The sequence below is a fragment of the Haliotis cracherodii genome, unplaced genomic scaffold (assembly GCF_022045235.1).
Source record: "Haliotis cracherodii isolate W230 unplaced genomic scaffold, xgHalCrac1.p SCAF_5, whole genome shotgun sequence".
Taxonomy (NCBI): domain Eukaryota; kingdom Metazoa; phylum Mollusca; class Gastropoda; order Lepetellida; family Haliotidae; genus Haliotis; species Haliotis cracherodii.
Genome location: NW_027266308.1, coordinates 4702792 through 4720122, shown reverse-complemented (window position 1 = coordinate 4720122; position 17331 = coordinate 4702792). Strand labels below are relative to the sequence as shown.

Sequence of the window (17331 nt, the reverse complement as noted above, 5' to 3'; positions counted from 1 at the left end):
TTTACGGCAAGCATGGTTTGCTGAAGATCTATCCTGACCAAGATCTTCACGGGTCGTAACGTATCAGAGTAAGGATATGTTTGATTAAGTGTTATACGGCCATTGTGAAACCGAATCACAACGAGATAGTTACAGAGTAAGGTGACTGACTCCTTGACATAATTTTGTGAGATCGATGCTCATGATGTCAATCACTGGATTGTGTGTTCCTGATTCGATTATTTACAGACCATCGTGTTCAAGCTAGAATATTGCTAAGTGCGGCTTAAGCGCAACAAACAAACGACATATTTGTGATATTATTTTTCAAAACAATTTACGGTATGAGAGGTATGATTGAGGCGGTTTGTACTCTGCAATACTTCAGAGAGATCACGCCTGTTAACACCAAGAAGTTCTCGTGTGGGAAAGATACATTCGTCACCACTCGCCCCTTTCCGTAACCAGCAAGAAGACTCGTCCCTCTATCGATGAATGTTACGTGCGAAAATACGACAAACCAATCAGAATGCGCGCATGATTTCAAGTTCTTCGTCAAAGAATCCCTCAGAAATAATTTTTGATTTTACATATGACTTGCATCTAAAAATATACCAAAGAAACAGTTCAATGTGTTAAATCATACTGTATAATTCAGCACGTCCCGATGTGGATTAAATTGCATTTGAAAAATATATAATCCATGGGGAAATGTAAGTCAACCATTACGCAACGAGTTGACAATTGTTTTAGGTATGCCCGTTTGCGCTAAGACGGACCTCGGTCGCAAAAATGGCCATGAGCGGGGCACGAGTCGCTATTCGGTTTGTCCCGGAATAACACGAGTTGGTCACTAATGGGAAAGATAATGAGTGTTCGCCGTGACGAGCGGACACGTACTACACAAAGCTTACGTCCCCTGACTGCAACACGAATGTCAGCATATAAACCCTTGACTTTTGGAAGGAGTTAGTGAGTGAGTTGTCTATAAAGCCTCTTTGAACAGTATTTCAGATAACCATGGCGAAATGGAATACGAACACAAGCATAGGTTTCTGGCATGCCTATGAGAAGCAACTGTGCAGAGCAAATTGTGACGTTTGGGACCGCACCCCTCTAGAGAGTGAGTGAGTAAATGTTGCTTTTAGCCACATCATCAATACCCTCTAAAGAAAAGGACAAAACATATATTATTGAATATTAACACGAACCGTTAAAACCTGCTCAGGCGTTAATCCTAGGTCGTAGACATAAAATCGGAACTGTGATAAACTCGGAAAGACATTCTCGATCAAGTTCTTCATCAAAACCTGGCACTCGTAGAAGTGGTTGGCCGAGGCTGCAGTGACAAACGAGATTCTCGTCTTGTCTCGTCTCGGGTCCACCATCTTCTCTATAACGCGCATGTACTTCTCTGGAATGGGGTACTGTCGGCGCAACACGTCCACCAAGTTCTCTTCCTGAGGTTGAAGAAAATCAGCTTTGCACCTCGTGTCTACACAGGGCCTGTCTGAAACAATACATAGCCGTGTTGAATGTTTGATTGATCAACTGGATCGCCAACGTGTTGACTGTATATTCATAACTGCTCATAGTGTCATTTGGGGCTGTTTCAAGTTTCAAAAATTAGCAGGACCCTGCCTAATCCCGCACAATGACTGTGGAATTTGTTTACTTTATGATATCTAGATATGTATACGAAAGCAAGTCTAGCCAGCTCCAGCTAGCTCTATTCCGCATATGAAATCAGAATTATCCCTTTATCCCCATGGAGAGAGAAACATGGAGTAAGATTCTGCCATTGTACCCCACGGCGAGACAGACATGGGGTACTGGGGTAGATCCTGTCTCTGTATCCTAACGGGGAGATAAGCACGGGCTACTGGGGTAGATTCTATCCCTTTATCCCCAACGGGGAGAGAAACATGGGGTACGGGGGTGGATTTTATCCCTGTATCCCCACGGGGAGACAAGCATGGGGTACTGGGGTAGATTTTATCCCTTTATCCCCACGGGGAGACTAGGGGGTACTTGGGTAGGTACTGACCATGTATCCCCAACGGAGAGAAAAACATGGGGTACTTGGGTAGATTTTATCCCTGTATCCCCACGGGGAGACAAGCATGGGGTACTGGGGTAGATTCTATCCCTTTATACCCACGGGGAGACAAACATGGGGTACCTGGGTAGGTACCGTCCATGTATCCCCAACGGAGAGACAAACATGGGGTACTGGGGTAGATTCTATCCCTGTATCCCCATGGGGAGACAAGCATGGGGTACTGGGGTAGAATCGGTCCCTGTATCCCCACGGGGAGACAGATATGGGGTACTGGGGTACATTCTATCCCTGTATCCACACGGACAGACAAGCATGGGGTACTGGGGTAGATTCTATTCCTGTATCCCCACGGGGAGACAAGCATGGGGTACGGGGGTAGATGTACTATGTCTATATGAAGCCGCATCCTTACCAATGCTCTCTTCATCATCACAGGAGAGCTTAGCTGTCGACGGCGGGACTTTAATATCTGTAAAAAAAAAACATGGTTTCCTCAATCAGTGTGCGAGCTCAGCCTATGTTACCGCCTATAGATGAAAACCAAACCTCGCTTTCACACAGGTTATAAATAGATTCAATGCTAAAGGCCCAATTGTGACGTCACAACCCCTGTCACAGGAAGTGAAAAATCCTTGGCTCTACACCTACCTCATGTAAACCTTTTATTACAAATCCTATATGAACATGTAATGTTTTCATATATTTCCCATTTCCACATAATTTATCAACATAATACCAAAATATGACCCATCCATGCACTGTAGAGGTTGTGAGAACATGTTTATTGAAGTCATGTGACCTCAAAATATTCTCTCACAGGGTAGAAGTAATTCCCCAAAATATGGGTTCCATCTATCTTAAAGGGAGGAGGGGCCAATTCCTATGCTTCCTGCAATCACTGATCACTAAGCTTCCTATATCCAACTTAAAATAGGAGGAGCTACAACTGTAAACATGTTTTTAATTGGATAAAAGACAGTTCCCAGTTTCCCCCTCGAAGTGACCAAGAAGTCCCACACAGAGCGGCCAGAAACATAAATAAATCTGGCACCTTACTGATGGCATCACATTCTAGTGACAGATATGTTACTTTAGGGCAGCTTCATACCGTTTGTTTAAATTTGTGTTGACTGATATGTCATTGATGGTCTAATTTGTATGGCAGGGGTCTAAACTGATTGTTTACAGGTTTTGGTGTTTGACATTTGGTTCTTTCTGTCTTAAGCTGTCTGGACATAGTTTGTCAGTGTTATCACACTGAACAGACATTTGCGCTTAAATAAATCAGAACTTAAATCTCAAATATGTATTGGTTGTTAGTTTTAATTAGGAACAGTAACCCTTCACAGCACCGGAAGTAGTCAAGATTGTAGTCACGTGACCTCTATCAGTAAAATGATTGGCTCAACCCTATCGTCTGCTGTAGCAGTATACTACTGTTACTGTTGTGGACGATTACTTTTGGATTATACCTTGGCTATTGCATTTTAAGCTCAGTAATCATGTGTTTCAACTGTTATTTTCTTGAAACTCACTTGGAATACCAGTCTCTTACAAACTGTTTATTATGGTGCAACTTCCAAGTGACACTGTACCGATGGAGATTTGTCAAGAAAGGTATGAACATATTGGAACTCTGGCGCCTCTAAAACTAATGAATTTTCAAGTGGAAAATATCAAGAGTACATTTGTACCAATAAGGCTTGTGTATGCATTAATATTATGTAGAACTTTAAACGCTTGTAGAATTTTGCATCTTGTAAATGTATGTGCATTTAGGCCATCCAAAAAGTCAGAAAAAATAGAAATAATGGTATTCCTCCTGAGAACAAATGTAAGACATCATATCATAATGGTAGCCCATGCCGTCCCTGTCAGGTATGCTTACAGTTTGGACAATTTAAAAAAAGATGATCCTCATCATGAAATGAATAAACCTTATTATCCAGGTGAAAGGCATTAATATCCAGTGAATATATTTCGTAACATGGAAAACTAATAAAAGTACAAAAAAAGTTGTTTCAGTAGAAACCTCTGTTTAAAAACTCCAGTTGACAGAGACTATAGAGTGAATATGTCATCTGCTAGCAAACTGTATTTACTGTTTGAAGGTCGCACTTAAGAACGAGGCTTGATTTTTACGGGAAAAGATATCAATTACAACATTGAGGCTAATCTCGCACACTGAATACACATTCGCTTGTTTGTTTCGTAATTCAACGTCGCAGTCAGAAAACGCCTTTCATCAAACCAGCGTCAATTTAAGGATCCTATTCCAACGGTGCATTCAATACATAATGAAATTTAGTTGCACGGAAGATCAGTTTTCTTACAAAAACGTTCTCCTTCACATCTGATAATAGTCACATATGTACTTCCAAACCCCCCTGTACGTCATGTGCCCACAATCAAGACATCAAGTTATACAACAACACACGCAAAATAAACATCTCCTGGATCTTGTACGTATACACTCGTCTGGCGTCGTCACTAATGGAAGAAGTATCAGATCCCGGTCATATGTTGTCACGGGAGTGTGAACATATGGAAGCGATCATAGACGCTGATGAACGTGACGCTGCAATAGTGGTGGATATGGCTAGGGTGAGTGAGTGGGTGAGTGAATGTCGAAGATTTGGAAAATGATACTTCTATAAATCATGCATGTTAATTTACAAATGACAACTGACGCAGATTGGTGGTGAACACATTTTGGATCAGAGACGTTATAGTGAGTTTACTAGTTTATGTAAGCTCTTCTACGGTAGTATGTTGCAAGTACTTGTTTAAAGGACCCCCAACCCAATGTTTGTTTTTTCTATTCCTCAATTTAGGTCAATATAGGAAGAAAGACGTATTTATATTTAAAGAAGAAAGATCCGAAATCCAGGTGATTAAAATGAGTGAGTGAGTTGGGTTTAACGCGGCTTTGAGCAGTATTCCCATTATATCACAGCGTGTCAACTTGATGTGGGAGGAAAGTCCGAAGTGATGCAGGTCTCAGACGTTTACCTTAAGCACAGGTATAATACTCTCAAACCCCGAACCATAAATGTGGCGAACCGGGATTCGAACCCATGATCTTAGGTTTCTGGCATACCCAAGGGACGCAACTCTGCGCAGCGAATTTAGGCGCTTTAGACGACCGGCCACAAGAGAGAAAAGAGAGACCAAAGCAGAATAAGTAATTGCAGTGAATTATTATCAATGTCAGCATCTTACTCGCTTCAATAACAACTGAAGTACAATAACATTTAATAGTACAATCATTTTAGGACATACATACCTTTCAACTTTGATTTATATATATTGACCAACGTTTTCTCAAGATGGTTTCTCTGCGTCCCTGTTCCATGCTGGATGTTTGGAAGTGAATTGACCTCCTCTGATTCAACTGAACGAGAAAGAAATACAAAGTTTAACAAATTACACTTTAGGAGAAATTATCAAACTCTTTGACAGTGGATATATTTGAGGGTGTTAGAATCACAAGATAATGAGCATCACTTTCACAGTATAGGAGGGGCGGTCGGGTAGCCTAGTGGTTCAAGCGTTCGCTCGTCACGCCGAAGACCCGGGTTCGATTCCCGACATGGGTACAATGTGTGAAGCCCATTGCTGGTGTCCCCCGCCGTGATATTGCTGGAATATTGCTAAAAGCGGCGTAAAATCATACTCACTCACTCACAGTATAGGTCTTCAACAACCGATTCAGGATGCATGGATTGACTCCATGAACCAGTCTCCCGATGTACCGAATGCTGAAGAATCCAACGACTACATAGTCACAAACTGGGTGGATTATGAAGCAAGATTCCCTCTTTCGCTTTGGAACTATCACCAGACATTCGGCCCAAGGACCAACAACCACCTGGAAGGTTTCCACAGTCGCCCCAATGCATCACTGAATCATCGTCATCCTAATCTCTACAGGGTCATCGAGATCATCAAGAATATTGAGAAATCTGAGAAGACCAAGTTATCTCAGCTAGACCTAGGTGCAGCTCAAACCAGCAAGAATGAGTGAGTGAGTGAGTTTGGTTTTACGCCGTTTTTAGCAATATTCCAGCAATATCACGGCGGGGGACACCAGAAATGGGCTTCACACATAGTACCCATGTCGGGAATCGAACCCGGGTCTTCAGCGTGACGAGCGAACGCTTTAACCACTAGGCTGCCCGACCGCCCCCCCACCAGCAAGAAAGCGTGTGTACAAGGAGATTGACAGTCGACTTTCCAGACTGAAGAATCAGCTACAAGACACTACCCCAGTTCATGAATGTTGTTGGCAAACTTCTGAAGATGGATTAAGGTTGTGTCAGTGTGACAACCTCGATGTGAACTGTGATATTAACTTTAACTGAACTCTAAGTGGCGAACATATTAAACAATGTATTTAAGCGATGGATGAATTAAAATATTGAATGAAAAAGAGGGTATCAAGCATCTTGAGTCATTTCTTTTGTCTATAATAAGACAAGTCCATTTTCATGATAGGGGTTAATTACCTGATTAACATGTGCAACCAGGTATGACATTGTTGTTTTAAGGTGTCTCACAACTGGGCTGTCCTACTAATGGGAGGAGACCATGTCAATCACTGGATTATCTGTGACTCGATTAATTACAGACCACCGTCATATAGCTGGAATATTGCTGAGAGTGGTGTTAAACAACAAACAAACAAATTTTCACATTATAGTGAGTGAGTATGGTTTTACGCCGTTTTTAGCAATATTCCAGCAATATCACGGCGGGAGACACCAGAAATGGGCTTCACACATTGTACCCATGTCGGGAATCGAACCCGGGTCTTCGGCGTGACGAGCGAACGCTTTAACCACTAGGCTACCCGACCGCCCCTTCACATTATAACAATGGCATTGTGCAGATTATCAGGAAAAAAAATCTGAGTTCAATAATAAAAATGTTTTCTGCATGTCAGGTCTTGTCAAATTACAACCAGGTCTTGTCAAATAACAACCAAGTCACGAAAAGCACTGATCCGTTGCAAGGAAACAGGTAGCTTATCAGCATACCAGTGAGATATTAATATCAAAGCATTTTGAAAAGTAACGCCAGCATCTAATTCTTTATGTTGAAACTGTTAAATATTTTTTTCAGTTGCCGCTGTGCGTTAACGTTGCTTGACTTGCAGATTTGGAAAAAAACGTCAACTTTTTTTCAAGTGAACGTAATAAATAGTAATAGGTGGACATGCACGATTATCTAGTATCTTGGCATGGCGGCCAAAACAAACCGCGAAACAGGCGCGCCATTGACCTGACCTATATAGAGGCCGAGTAAGTGGCGTCATGTTTCACAGGCAGGGTGAATTTTGCAAGTGGCTGTATGCTTGGAGACATGGTTCGTGCAGGGGAAGTCGAACATGACATGTACAAAACACTACCAAGTGATACCTTTTACGGTTTTCTCTGAGGTATCTCATATTGATACTTTTGACATAGAATACCAAGTGATACTTTTTACGGTTTTCTCTGAGGTATCTCATATTGATACTTTTGACATAGAATACCAAGTGATACTTTTTACGGTTTTCTCTGAGGTATCTCATATTGATACTTTTGACATAGAATACCAAGTGATACTTTTTACGGTTTTCTCTGAGGTATCTCATATTGCTACTTTTGACATAGAATACCAAGTGGTACTTTTTACGGTTTTCTCTGAGGTATCTCATATTGATACTTTTGACATAAAATACCAAGTGATACTTTTTACGGTTTTCTCTGAGGTATCTCATATTGATACTTTTGACATAGAATACCTTATATATGGTTCGATTGGCTATAACAGTATATATAAATATCGAGCCAACGCGCAAGCTCAATTTCAAAAGCTGGCCCTCCACAGGGTTCAGTTCTTCGTCATATCCTCTTCATTGTATAAATTGCGTTGCTGATAGTCGAAATTGTATGATAAGGCTATGTGCCCTGGATTGGTTTAGAAGGATGTACACTGAGGGGTAAAGGAAAGTATACCGAGATAAATTTTATGTACTTAATAATTGAAACAACTGTCATTATACTTGATAATATCAATTTAACCATTACTCATTCCCGCAGAGTTAAAGCAATGCATGGGTAATGTTATTTGCATATGGTGAGTGAGTGAGTTGGGTTTAACGCCGCTTTTAACAGTATTCCAGTTATATCACGGCGTGTCAGCTTAATGTGCGAGGAAAGCCCGAAGTGATGCAGGTCTCAGGAGTTTACCACTTCGGTGAAACCTTATTTGCATATGGGTATTCACAGGTATGGTTTCCACAAGAAGTAGGCGATATCGATTTGTTCATAGTTGGATTGTCTGGTCCAGACTCGATTACTAGTATTTACAAACCGCCGTCATATAGCTGGAATATTGCTGAGTGCGGCGTTAAACAACAAACCAAGCAACCAACCATTTTAGGTTCAGAGTCAGTTACGTTTGAAAAAAAGCTCTTCCATTGCTGCCATTATGAATCTTATTTAGTAGGAATCAATTCTGTAAAGACACGCAGAGCCATTGCCAAATTTAGTTGCCGAACAAAAGATCTTAAAATACACACCTACTGACGCAAGGTAGAGAAAGATCCAATTCTAGCTTTCACTTTAAATTGTCACACTGGTTTAGAAGATGAATATCATGTACTATCATGTAAACGTCATATTTATCTAAGAGAATTTTACATCCGAAATTAGACTTTCATTATCACAGTAGACTAACGTTTGTTGTATTGGTGTGTACATCGAATAAAAATATTTTGCTTAGACGAGCTATTTTCCTATAAAAGGTGTACAAATCTAGACAAAGTATAAAAACTAATTTTATTAATGTTAGTGTTTTCATATGAAATATGTTAACAAGTGAGTGAGTGAGTGAGTGAGGTATTATTTATGCAGGACGTAAACGTTTCGCATTTGTTGCAACCAATCAAATCGTTAAACCCAGCTGCCGACCAGGACGTTAAATCCAGCTGCCAACCGGTTAAACCCAGCTGCCGTCGAGGACGTTAAACCCAGCTGCTGACCAGGACGTTGATATTAAACAAAAAGTACAAACCTGTGTCTGGAATGTGGAATAGTTCTCCATTTTTCGTTTGGATTGAATTTACTTGAGCTCTCAACCGTTCGACCTCTGCAAATTTAAATAGAAATTGGTACGTTTGCTACGTTTTTGTTGAGGTGTGTGCTCAACTGGGCGTATACGTTGTAGCCATCATTTGTCTGCTTACAATTTCAACTGGCATAGCGCCATCATTGTTTGTCAAGGTCATTAACCATCGGTGAGCGTTTTTTAGAGAACACCATGTTTGTTTGTTGGTTTGTTTGTTGTTTGTTAGTTGGTTTGTTGTTTAACGCCGCACTCAGCAATATTCGAGATATATTATGGTGGTCTGTAAATAATCGAATCGGGTCCAGACACTCCAGTGATTGACATCATGAGCATCAATCCATGCAATTGGGATACGATGACATGCATCAACCAAGTCAGCGAGTCTGACCACCCGATCCCGTTAGTCCCCTCTCACGACAAGCATAGTCGCCTTTTACGGCAAGCATGGCTAGCATTCTACCCCGGATATTCACGGGTCATATTTGAATATAGCTCATCTTAGGTTAACATTATTGATATGCTTCAAAGGGGGAGTATGAAGTTTGATAGTCAGAAGAAGTGGTGTGATCAGATAGATATGGGAAAGAAATCATGTGATCAGATATATATGAGGAAGAAGTCATGTGACCATATAGGAGTGTAGGGACACACACCTAACATCATATTTACTGATTTTCAGTCATAAATGAAATGTATAACATTTTGGTTTGCCTGAGGGTATATGCAAGACCAGAGCAACCCATTCATATATAGGGTACCTAGTTACTGGATAACATGCATGGCATACCATGCAAAACATGCAACATATGTACCCAGTGTGAACAAATAAACTAGTCTATGAACGGGGACATGCATGCAACAGTTTTTAATTCCTCTTTTATATGAACCCAAAAGGTAGACTTACCGCTAGAAATCTGTGCTGTGATTTGAGATCGCAGGGAGAGGTAAAAGGCGAACAGAGTCATGAGGAGCAGAAAGGGTTTTATAAAAAGTCGCACACCTGAAACATGACGAAAACCGTAATAGGTTTACACAAACTGGCATGCAGTGATGCTTATCATAAAACAAACCGTATTGTAACCGTAGATATAAAGAGCGACATGTTTTATACATCAGGTCTAAAAATAGCAGGCCGTCATGTACATTTCAGCACAAAAGACATTCTGGGTTCTGTGCATTTCAGCACAATAGACCTGCAACATTCAGTGCATTTCAGTACAATAGACCTGCAACGTCCAGTGCATTTCAGTACAATAGACCTGTAACGTCCAGTGCATTTCAGCACAATAAACCTGCAACATCCAGTGCATTTCAGCACAATAGACCTGCAACATCCAGTGCATTTCAGCAAAATAGACATGCTAGATTCCTTGTCCATGTTAAAAGCAGCGGGAAATTGTGCATTGCCAGACAGTTCAACATACACGGTGAGTAGTTTATGGGTAGACGAGACATGGGGTTTAACGTCACGTACACGGTTATTGTACATTGTATTTAACGACGTTGTAGTTTTGTAAGATTCGTGTGAAACATAATTATTCATACAAAAGTCGAGGTGGAAAATGAAGTTCCTTTTGTGCAAGCCAATATAGCGTTATTGGTTTGGGGCGGTCGGGTAGCCTAGTGGTTAAAGCGTTCGCTCGTCACGCTGAAGACCCGGGTTCGATTCCCGACATGGGTACAATGTGTGAAGCCCATTTCTGGTGACCCCCGCCGTGATATTGCTGGAATATTGCTAAAAACGGCGTAAAACCATACACACTCACTCACTCACTCTATGATGGTTTAATGGAAGAAGACGAACAGGTGTAAATTTCAGATGTAGAATCAGCACCAAAATTAGACAATTATTTTCAGAAAAAAAAATCCAAACACAAAAATAACAATCAGAATACAAAGTTCCCTCTCTATAGCTATAGTAAACTGTCCGAATAAAGAGAGTAGACAACATGTTTGGTGGTGACTGAAAATGAAACAAACAAAAAATGGTTCTTCGATAGTGATGGGTTTTTTTTAAACGGGTATACTAGTTGTGTTTTGGACCTAAGTTTGCAGTGTTTCGTATGGTTATTCGATGGTGATGGGGTTTTTTTATATACGGATATCATAGTTATATTTTGGACCTTAAATTTGAAGTGTTTCGGGGACTGATTTCAGTCAAATAACGTTTTGCTATGTTTGTAAACTTTTGTTAAAACTAAATTTTCAAGTGTGTAATTATTTTGTCCGGCTGCCTGTCTTTGAGAATCCAACAACAGTCTTGTGACCGTAAATTGGTTGAAACAATGATGACGATGTACAAGTGCATTCTTCTCACCTGTTTTCCGCAGGTATTTTGACATCCCCATCTTTGTGTCTTGCACCTGCTGAAACAAATACAGATGTTACTACATATTCCTAGTCAAAATGAGGGGTCACCATCAAAACAACCCGTGAAGATCCGATGTAGAATAGGTCTTCAGCAACCCATGCTTGCCGTGAAAGACGACTATGCTTGTCGTAAGAGGCGACTAACGGGATCGGGTGGTCAGGCTTGCTGACTTGGCTGATGCATGTCATCGTATCCCAATTACGTGGATCAATGCTCATCATGTCAATCCCTGGATTGTCTGGTTCAGACTCGATTATTTACAGACCGCCGTCACACAGCTAGAATATTGCTGAATGCGGCGTAAAACAACAAATAACCTAACCTAATGATCAAAATCGGGTAATAATCAGGTAACCTATCATATCACCCACTCTGCATAGCTGGGCCATGTAGACCACCAGTATCACCCTTCATTAGACGGCGTGGTTTAAAATAATGCAGATGGTCAGCACAGAGGCTCAGACAGTTGGGTTTACTCTTTTGAAACGAGGGGCGGTCGGGTAGCCTAGTGGTTAAAGCGTTCGCTGGTCACGCCGAAGACCTGGGTTCGACTCCCGACATGGGTACAATGTGTGAAGCCTATTTCTGGTGTTGGAATATTGCTAAAAGCAGCGTAAAACCATACCCACTGACTTTTGAAAAACGAAGTGAGGAGAAGAAAGAATGGTAATTATAAGATATATTAGTCCTGCACCATGACTATTTTTTATGCATTTGTGTTACTAAAATCCTAGGCAAGTCTGGATCAAACTAACCAAGTCTAGTTTGTTTGATTCCACATATGTAAACAGCAGAAGAGGAAAGGTTATTTCGAAAAAAATATTTTATTATTTTAAAGACATGTTTTCATTGACTAAGAGTTAGTCTAAGGATATATGTACAATATGAATGACACATGCGAAAAGTTTAAAATGTCTATAACAATACAATGATAATATTTATGGGTTCTATTTTTCAGTAAGTGTTTTGAATGTAATTATATGTTTTCATATGATTGGCATATTTTTTCATGAGGCCATTCATAATACCTTTGCGAAATACGGGGATAGAAGACACTGGTATTCCAAATGTAACATGTGTTGAACGTGCCACTTTTAGCCTAAATATTCAAACTACCTTAAACGATTTTGTGTTCAGATAGTTCTGAATATGAAGCACTCTTTGGTGCCTTCTCTAATATATTACAAACCGTCAACAAATTAAAAAAGCCTTGAAAAAATAAATCAAATGTGTGTGATGTTGAATGTTAAGAGGCAAAACGTAATATGGAGGGGAAATATCACGAGTTCAATAAATAAAACAACATATCAATTAAAAATAGGATTCATTTTGCTAAAAGAAATACAAAAAAATACTCAGAAGGAAACAAAATCAGCTAGAACTGGAAACCCTATCAAAACAGGAACCAACACATTTTTGGAAATAAACTTAGAATTTCATCCCAGAAGCAATTTGTTTATCCTGATCCTCAGGAGCTAATAAACCATTTACAACACTAAAAAAGAGATATGCGTATTATCATGCGAGTCTTGATAAACCAATAACAGCTAATGAAATTCTCACTTGTATAAAACAATTCAAAACAAACAAAACCCAAAACCCAAGATTTCTGGTCTGTTCCACTTTAACGAAAATAAACACTTTACTAACCAATCAAGTGTAATCCTGGTATAGGCTGTCTGATAATTGAAAGGTTACCGATGAGAAGGTCCCGTTTAGAAGAGTGGTGGAATTTGTAGAGAGAGCTAGAGGGATGAGTTTCCTTTATTCTATATCACTGAGAAAACTACGCTAAGTCATTGCTAATAAAACACACGAATCAAACGCAAGTTCTTAACATAATCTGGTTTATCTGTATCACGTAACGAGTTGGGGTAGCTTACTCTGCCCACTGTATGGAACAGCTCAGTAATTAGTAGGTAAGACCAGGGAATTACACTGGTCACACTTGACTGGTCTGTCTGATGATTCAGAGGTACAAACTTATATATAATTATATAATATATATACATATAAATATAGAATGGATACATCTTTACCGAGCATGTATGCATCTTTATACAGATTCACAAGGGTAGCACAATATGTGCAATTGGATAAGAGGGAGAGTTACTTGATAGGTTTAAACAATGACATGATGATTTTACAGGATTTGGACAATTCTCGATGTTCTTAATCGTGATTTATTGAAAGTAAATTCATTTTATGTATATTCGGTTTCATGTTGTAGAATCTGTGTAAAAATTGTTTTGTTTTGGGTTTTTTCGTTCTCAGAAGATGGACAAATAAACAAATAATGGAATTCATCACATGTCAGTGGACGTTTCATTTATAAATCATGGTTACAAGTTTTAAAGTAAGACTCGCCAAACGTTTTCCTGCTGTACGTTTAAATATTATTCATAACTGAGGCAATCAGTTTTTGAGATACTATACATTGTTCCTTTGAAGACTTTCGTGTTTACATTTTCAAAACAGGTCGAGTTGGTCGGTCGTTCGTATGGCAAGCCGTTTTCACATTTATTAAGGAATAACAGATATCTTCAATTGTTTTAAAGATATCGGTATTTTATTTAAAGATATCAATAATGTTTTTAAGATATCAAAAATTACTTGAAGCTATCTTAAATTCATCTCTGATATCCATAATATAATTACTGATATTTTAAAATGTTACGGTGATATCAACAAATTAGTTTGTGATATCTCTAAATGTATTTAAGATATCATTAAACCTTTACCATCCTACAGTACATAAATATATTAGAAATAAATTCAAGATATCTTAAATTCAATTCAAGTTATCTTGAAATACGTTATACATATCAACAAATGCATTACAGATATCTTTAATTCAATTAGAGATATCTTTAATTCATTAATTCTGACCGTAACTGATAACAAAAATCTATTTAAAGATATCATTAATAATTTTGATGATATCTTTATATCAATTATTAATATCAGTTATCTAATTTAAGTAACATTATTAATGTAACATCTTTAATAATTGCAACAATTGAAGATATCAATAATTAATTATTGATATCTGTATTTAGTTTCAAGATATCAGGAATTGAATTAATGACATCATAAAAAAACATGACATTTTGAAATCTTTAAATCATATTTTGATATCCATTATCGAATTTAAGATATCTTCAATTCTTTTCAAGATATCAGTAATACGCTTCACCATATCCTTAATTCATTTCGTGATATCTTAAATTTTATGGCAGATATCTACAATTATCTGCATTTAAGATATCTTCAATTCGATTCAAGGTATCTTCAATTCAATTCAAGATATCTTCAGTTCAATTCAAGATATCTTTAAAACAATTGAACATATCTGTAATTCTGTAATAAATGTGAAAACGGCTTGCCATACGGTCGCTAGCAGGTTTGTTTAATGTCGCGTAGGACATCCCGCATCCCCAACTCAAAAGAACCTCTCCAGCCTGTATCTCGCCTATTGTACTCATGAAACCACCATTACACAACTAACTTCAGCCTCGGGGCGTAAGAAGAAACCACGAAGGTTACGTATACAACTTCAGCAAGTTATATCTCTAAATTATATTTTTTACGTCAGTGTTTTATTTACACAGTTTAAGGTAATGTGAAAGAAGTTTAGTAATCAATTCTAAATGAACATGGTTCAGGTTTTGAACACGCAGCTGACACCGGTTAGCGCAGATTAGTTTTTCACACCACCCCTCAATCGTAATTTCTTAAATAAACACAAACCAAACAACAAGAAACTTCAAAGTGCACCGCGATTCACCTTTATCCTTTCCTTTTCATGTGATTTAATATTCAATCTGAGATTAAAAGTCCATTTTATATATTTCGTGTCAGAGATAAAATAAACATGACATGTAATTCTACCGCAAAGTGAACCGATAGATTAGGCATCAAGGGTAGAACCCAAAAAGTTTAAATGCATTTTTCAAATAGGCAATAATACAAAGCAAAAATACAATAATGAAAATATCGTTAAATGAGGAAAATGTATGTGTGGATAGTGATTCCGAATGATGCATTAACTAGGGCGTTGACTCGTTCCAGTTACTCATCCAGGCATGAAAATGAAAAAAATTGCCATTGAGAAATCGGCAAACCGGTTTCGGCTTCCTTTGTACCCTTTGTTATTTTTCACCTTTTGCTGTTCTTACATGTACATATATATGCTCTCTGTCTCATGGCATTCGTTCACCTGATGAAGGAGAAAGCATATACTCTTAAACGTTGTGTTCCTCATAATATAGGACATCCATATATTCTCTTCCTTATTTGAATCACTTCTAAATGCCTTTCAAAGACAAGATTGAACATGGTCATACTATACATATATGCGTCAGGATAGGAATTGGCGGTCATATTCCCGTGGCCATTTTAAGTTTGACCGGTTCATTCCGAGCTTCTTGAATTTAACCATCATCACGGTATGCATTTTAAAAGCAAACGAACTTTAATTTTTAAATAGAAAGTTCTGTAAAGTATAGTCTTCAAAAGTTTTGTAGTGATGTTTCGGGGTCAGAAATAATGAACACTACTTGAAATTGTATACATACGTCTTAACACAACATACCTTTGAAAGATGTTATGAGAGTAGATCCTGCTAGCGTCATGAATCCACGCAGTGTGTACCCTATAAGTATCCACGGTGGCACTTCTAGACGTATAATCCGGTGGATATGCGGTTGCAGCCTCACCTGATACTCCCCGTGATAACGTGTAAACAGAAATGGTTGATCCAAGGTATTGCAACGCATCACCGACCTCGTGGTGTGCCTCCCGTCCCATTGTGCTTACAATAAAATCGTGAATCGGTGGTGAATAAGTAATGCATGAGTGCACATGATGATCAGCTTTACCTGGGATATGAGATAAACTTGTCCACACTGAGAGAAGGAAACTGGTTTTATACGTTTCAATGTGATTGGATTAAAACAAAGAAGCGAGATACACTGACACATTTTACTTAGTCACATGTTAATTCCTTGATCACTAAAAGAAATAAAGTTTATTAGGGCATGTGTATTGTACGTGGTTGCTGTCCACACATGGGTAGAAAGTGTAAAGCTCATTTCTGGTGTCCCCCCCAGCTAGAATATTAATGAAATATTTCTGAAAGCGACGTAAAGCCGTATGTACTCAATAACAAAACCATGTACATGCTGACATGTACAATCAAGGTATGTCAGTCTCACCTAGACTTGCATTTAGTCTCTTAACTGATTCCTTAAAAGTTTTCCTTTTTTCGCTTGTCATTTAATATTACCAAAGGCCAAGAGCAGCGCTTCATCTGGACTTACCACAGAATTGTTGACCTATCTGGGGACTGATAGTTTTGTTTCTGGGTCTGCATGAGAGATATAGTCTTACCTTCTGAATCTGGTTACATGTGATTAACATCATATCCGAATGAATTCTTCGACCTTAGAACGGTTAGTCAGCGGTGTTTTTAAGGGGAATGTGCAGATCATTTTAAACCGCACCAGATGCCATTGGTCAACAGCGACGCCTGTTCATTGACAGAGTAAAAGAAGCACCTTCCTATAACAATGGAGCCAATTATGTTAAGGTAAACTGCAGGCCAGGATCATTTAGAACGACTCACATGAAGCATTAGGGTACAGTGATGTTGCGGGTGCATCCCCCATTGGCGACCCTGAGGCTGTGTACACAGGTGAGCGCCAGCCCACAAGAAACTCCTAATGAGATCAGAATGCATTGTCTTAACACTTAACCTGTCTAACATAAAGCCGTTATTGTTTTAGATGTCTGTTCCCCACGA

At 38.9% G+C, this 17331-nt stretch overlaps 1 protein-coding gene across 7 annotated transcripts in view; it reads right to left on the bottom strand.

Annotated features, from left to right (window-relative positions):
* LOC139442750 (uncharacterized) overlaps positions 1 to 17331 on the bottom strand; it is a 49279-nt gene that overhangs the window by 3187 nt on the left and 28761 nt on the right. For 3 of the 7 annotated variants that reach the window (XM_071223636.1, XM_071223639.1, XM_071223640.1), the window contains exons 2-7: positions 11475 to 11520; positions 10062 to 10157; positions 9104 to 9178; positions 5328 to 5435; positions 2454 to 2510; positions 1191 to 1489 (exon numbers count right to left, since the gene is read on the bottom strand). In XM_071223636.1, the coding sequence (XP_071079737.1) occupies positions 1191 to 1489; positions 2454 to 2510; positions 5328 to 5435; positions 9104 to 9178; positions 10062 to 10157; positions 11475 to 11520 (681 nt within the window). Of the gene's footprint in view, positions 1 to 1190; positions 1490 to 2453; positions 2511 to 5327; positions 5436 to 9103; positions 9179 to 10061; positions 10158 to 11474; positions 11524 to 16122; positions 16287 to 17331 lie in introns of those variants that run through there. The other 4 variants (XM_071223637.1, XM_071223638.1, XM_071223635.1 and 1 more) reach the window with 4 other exon arrangements.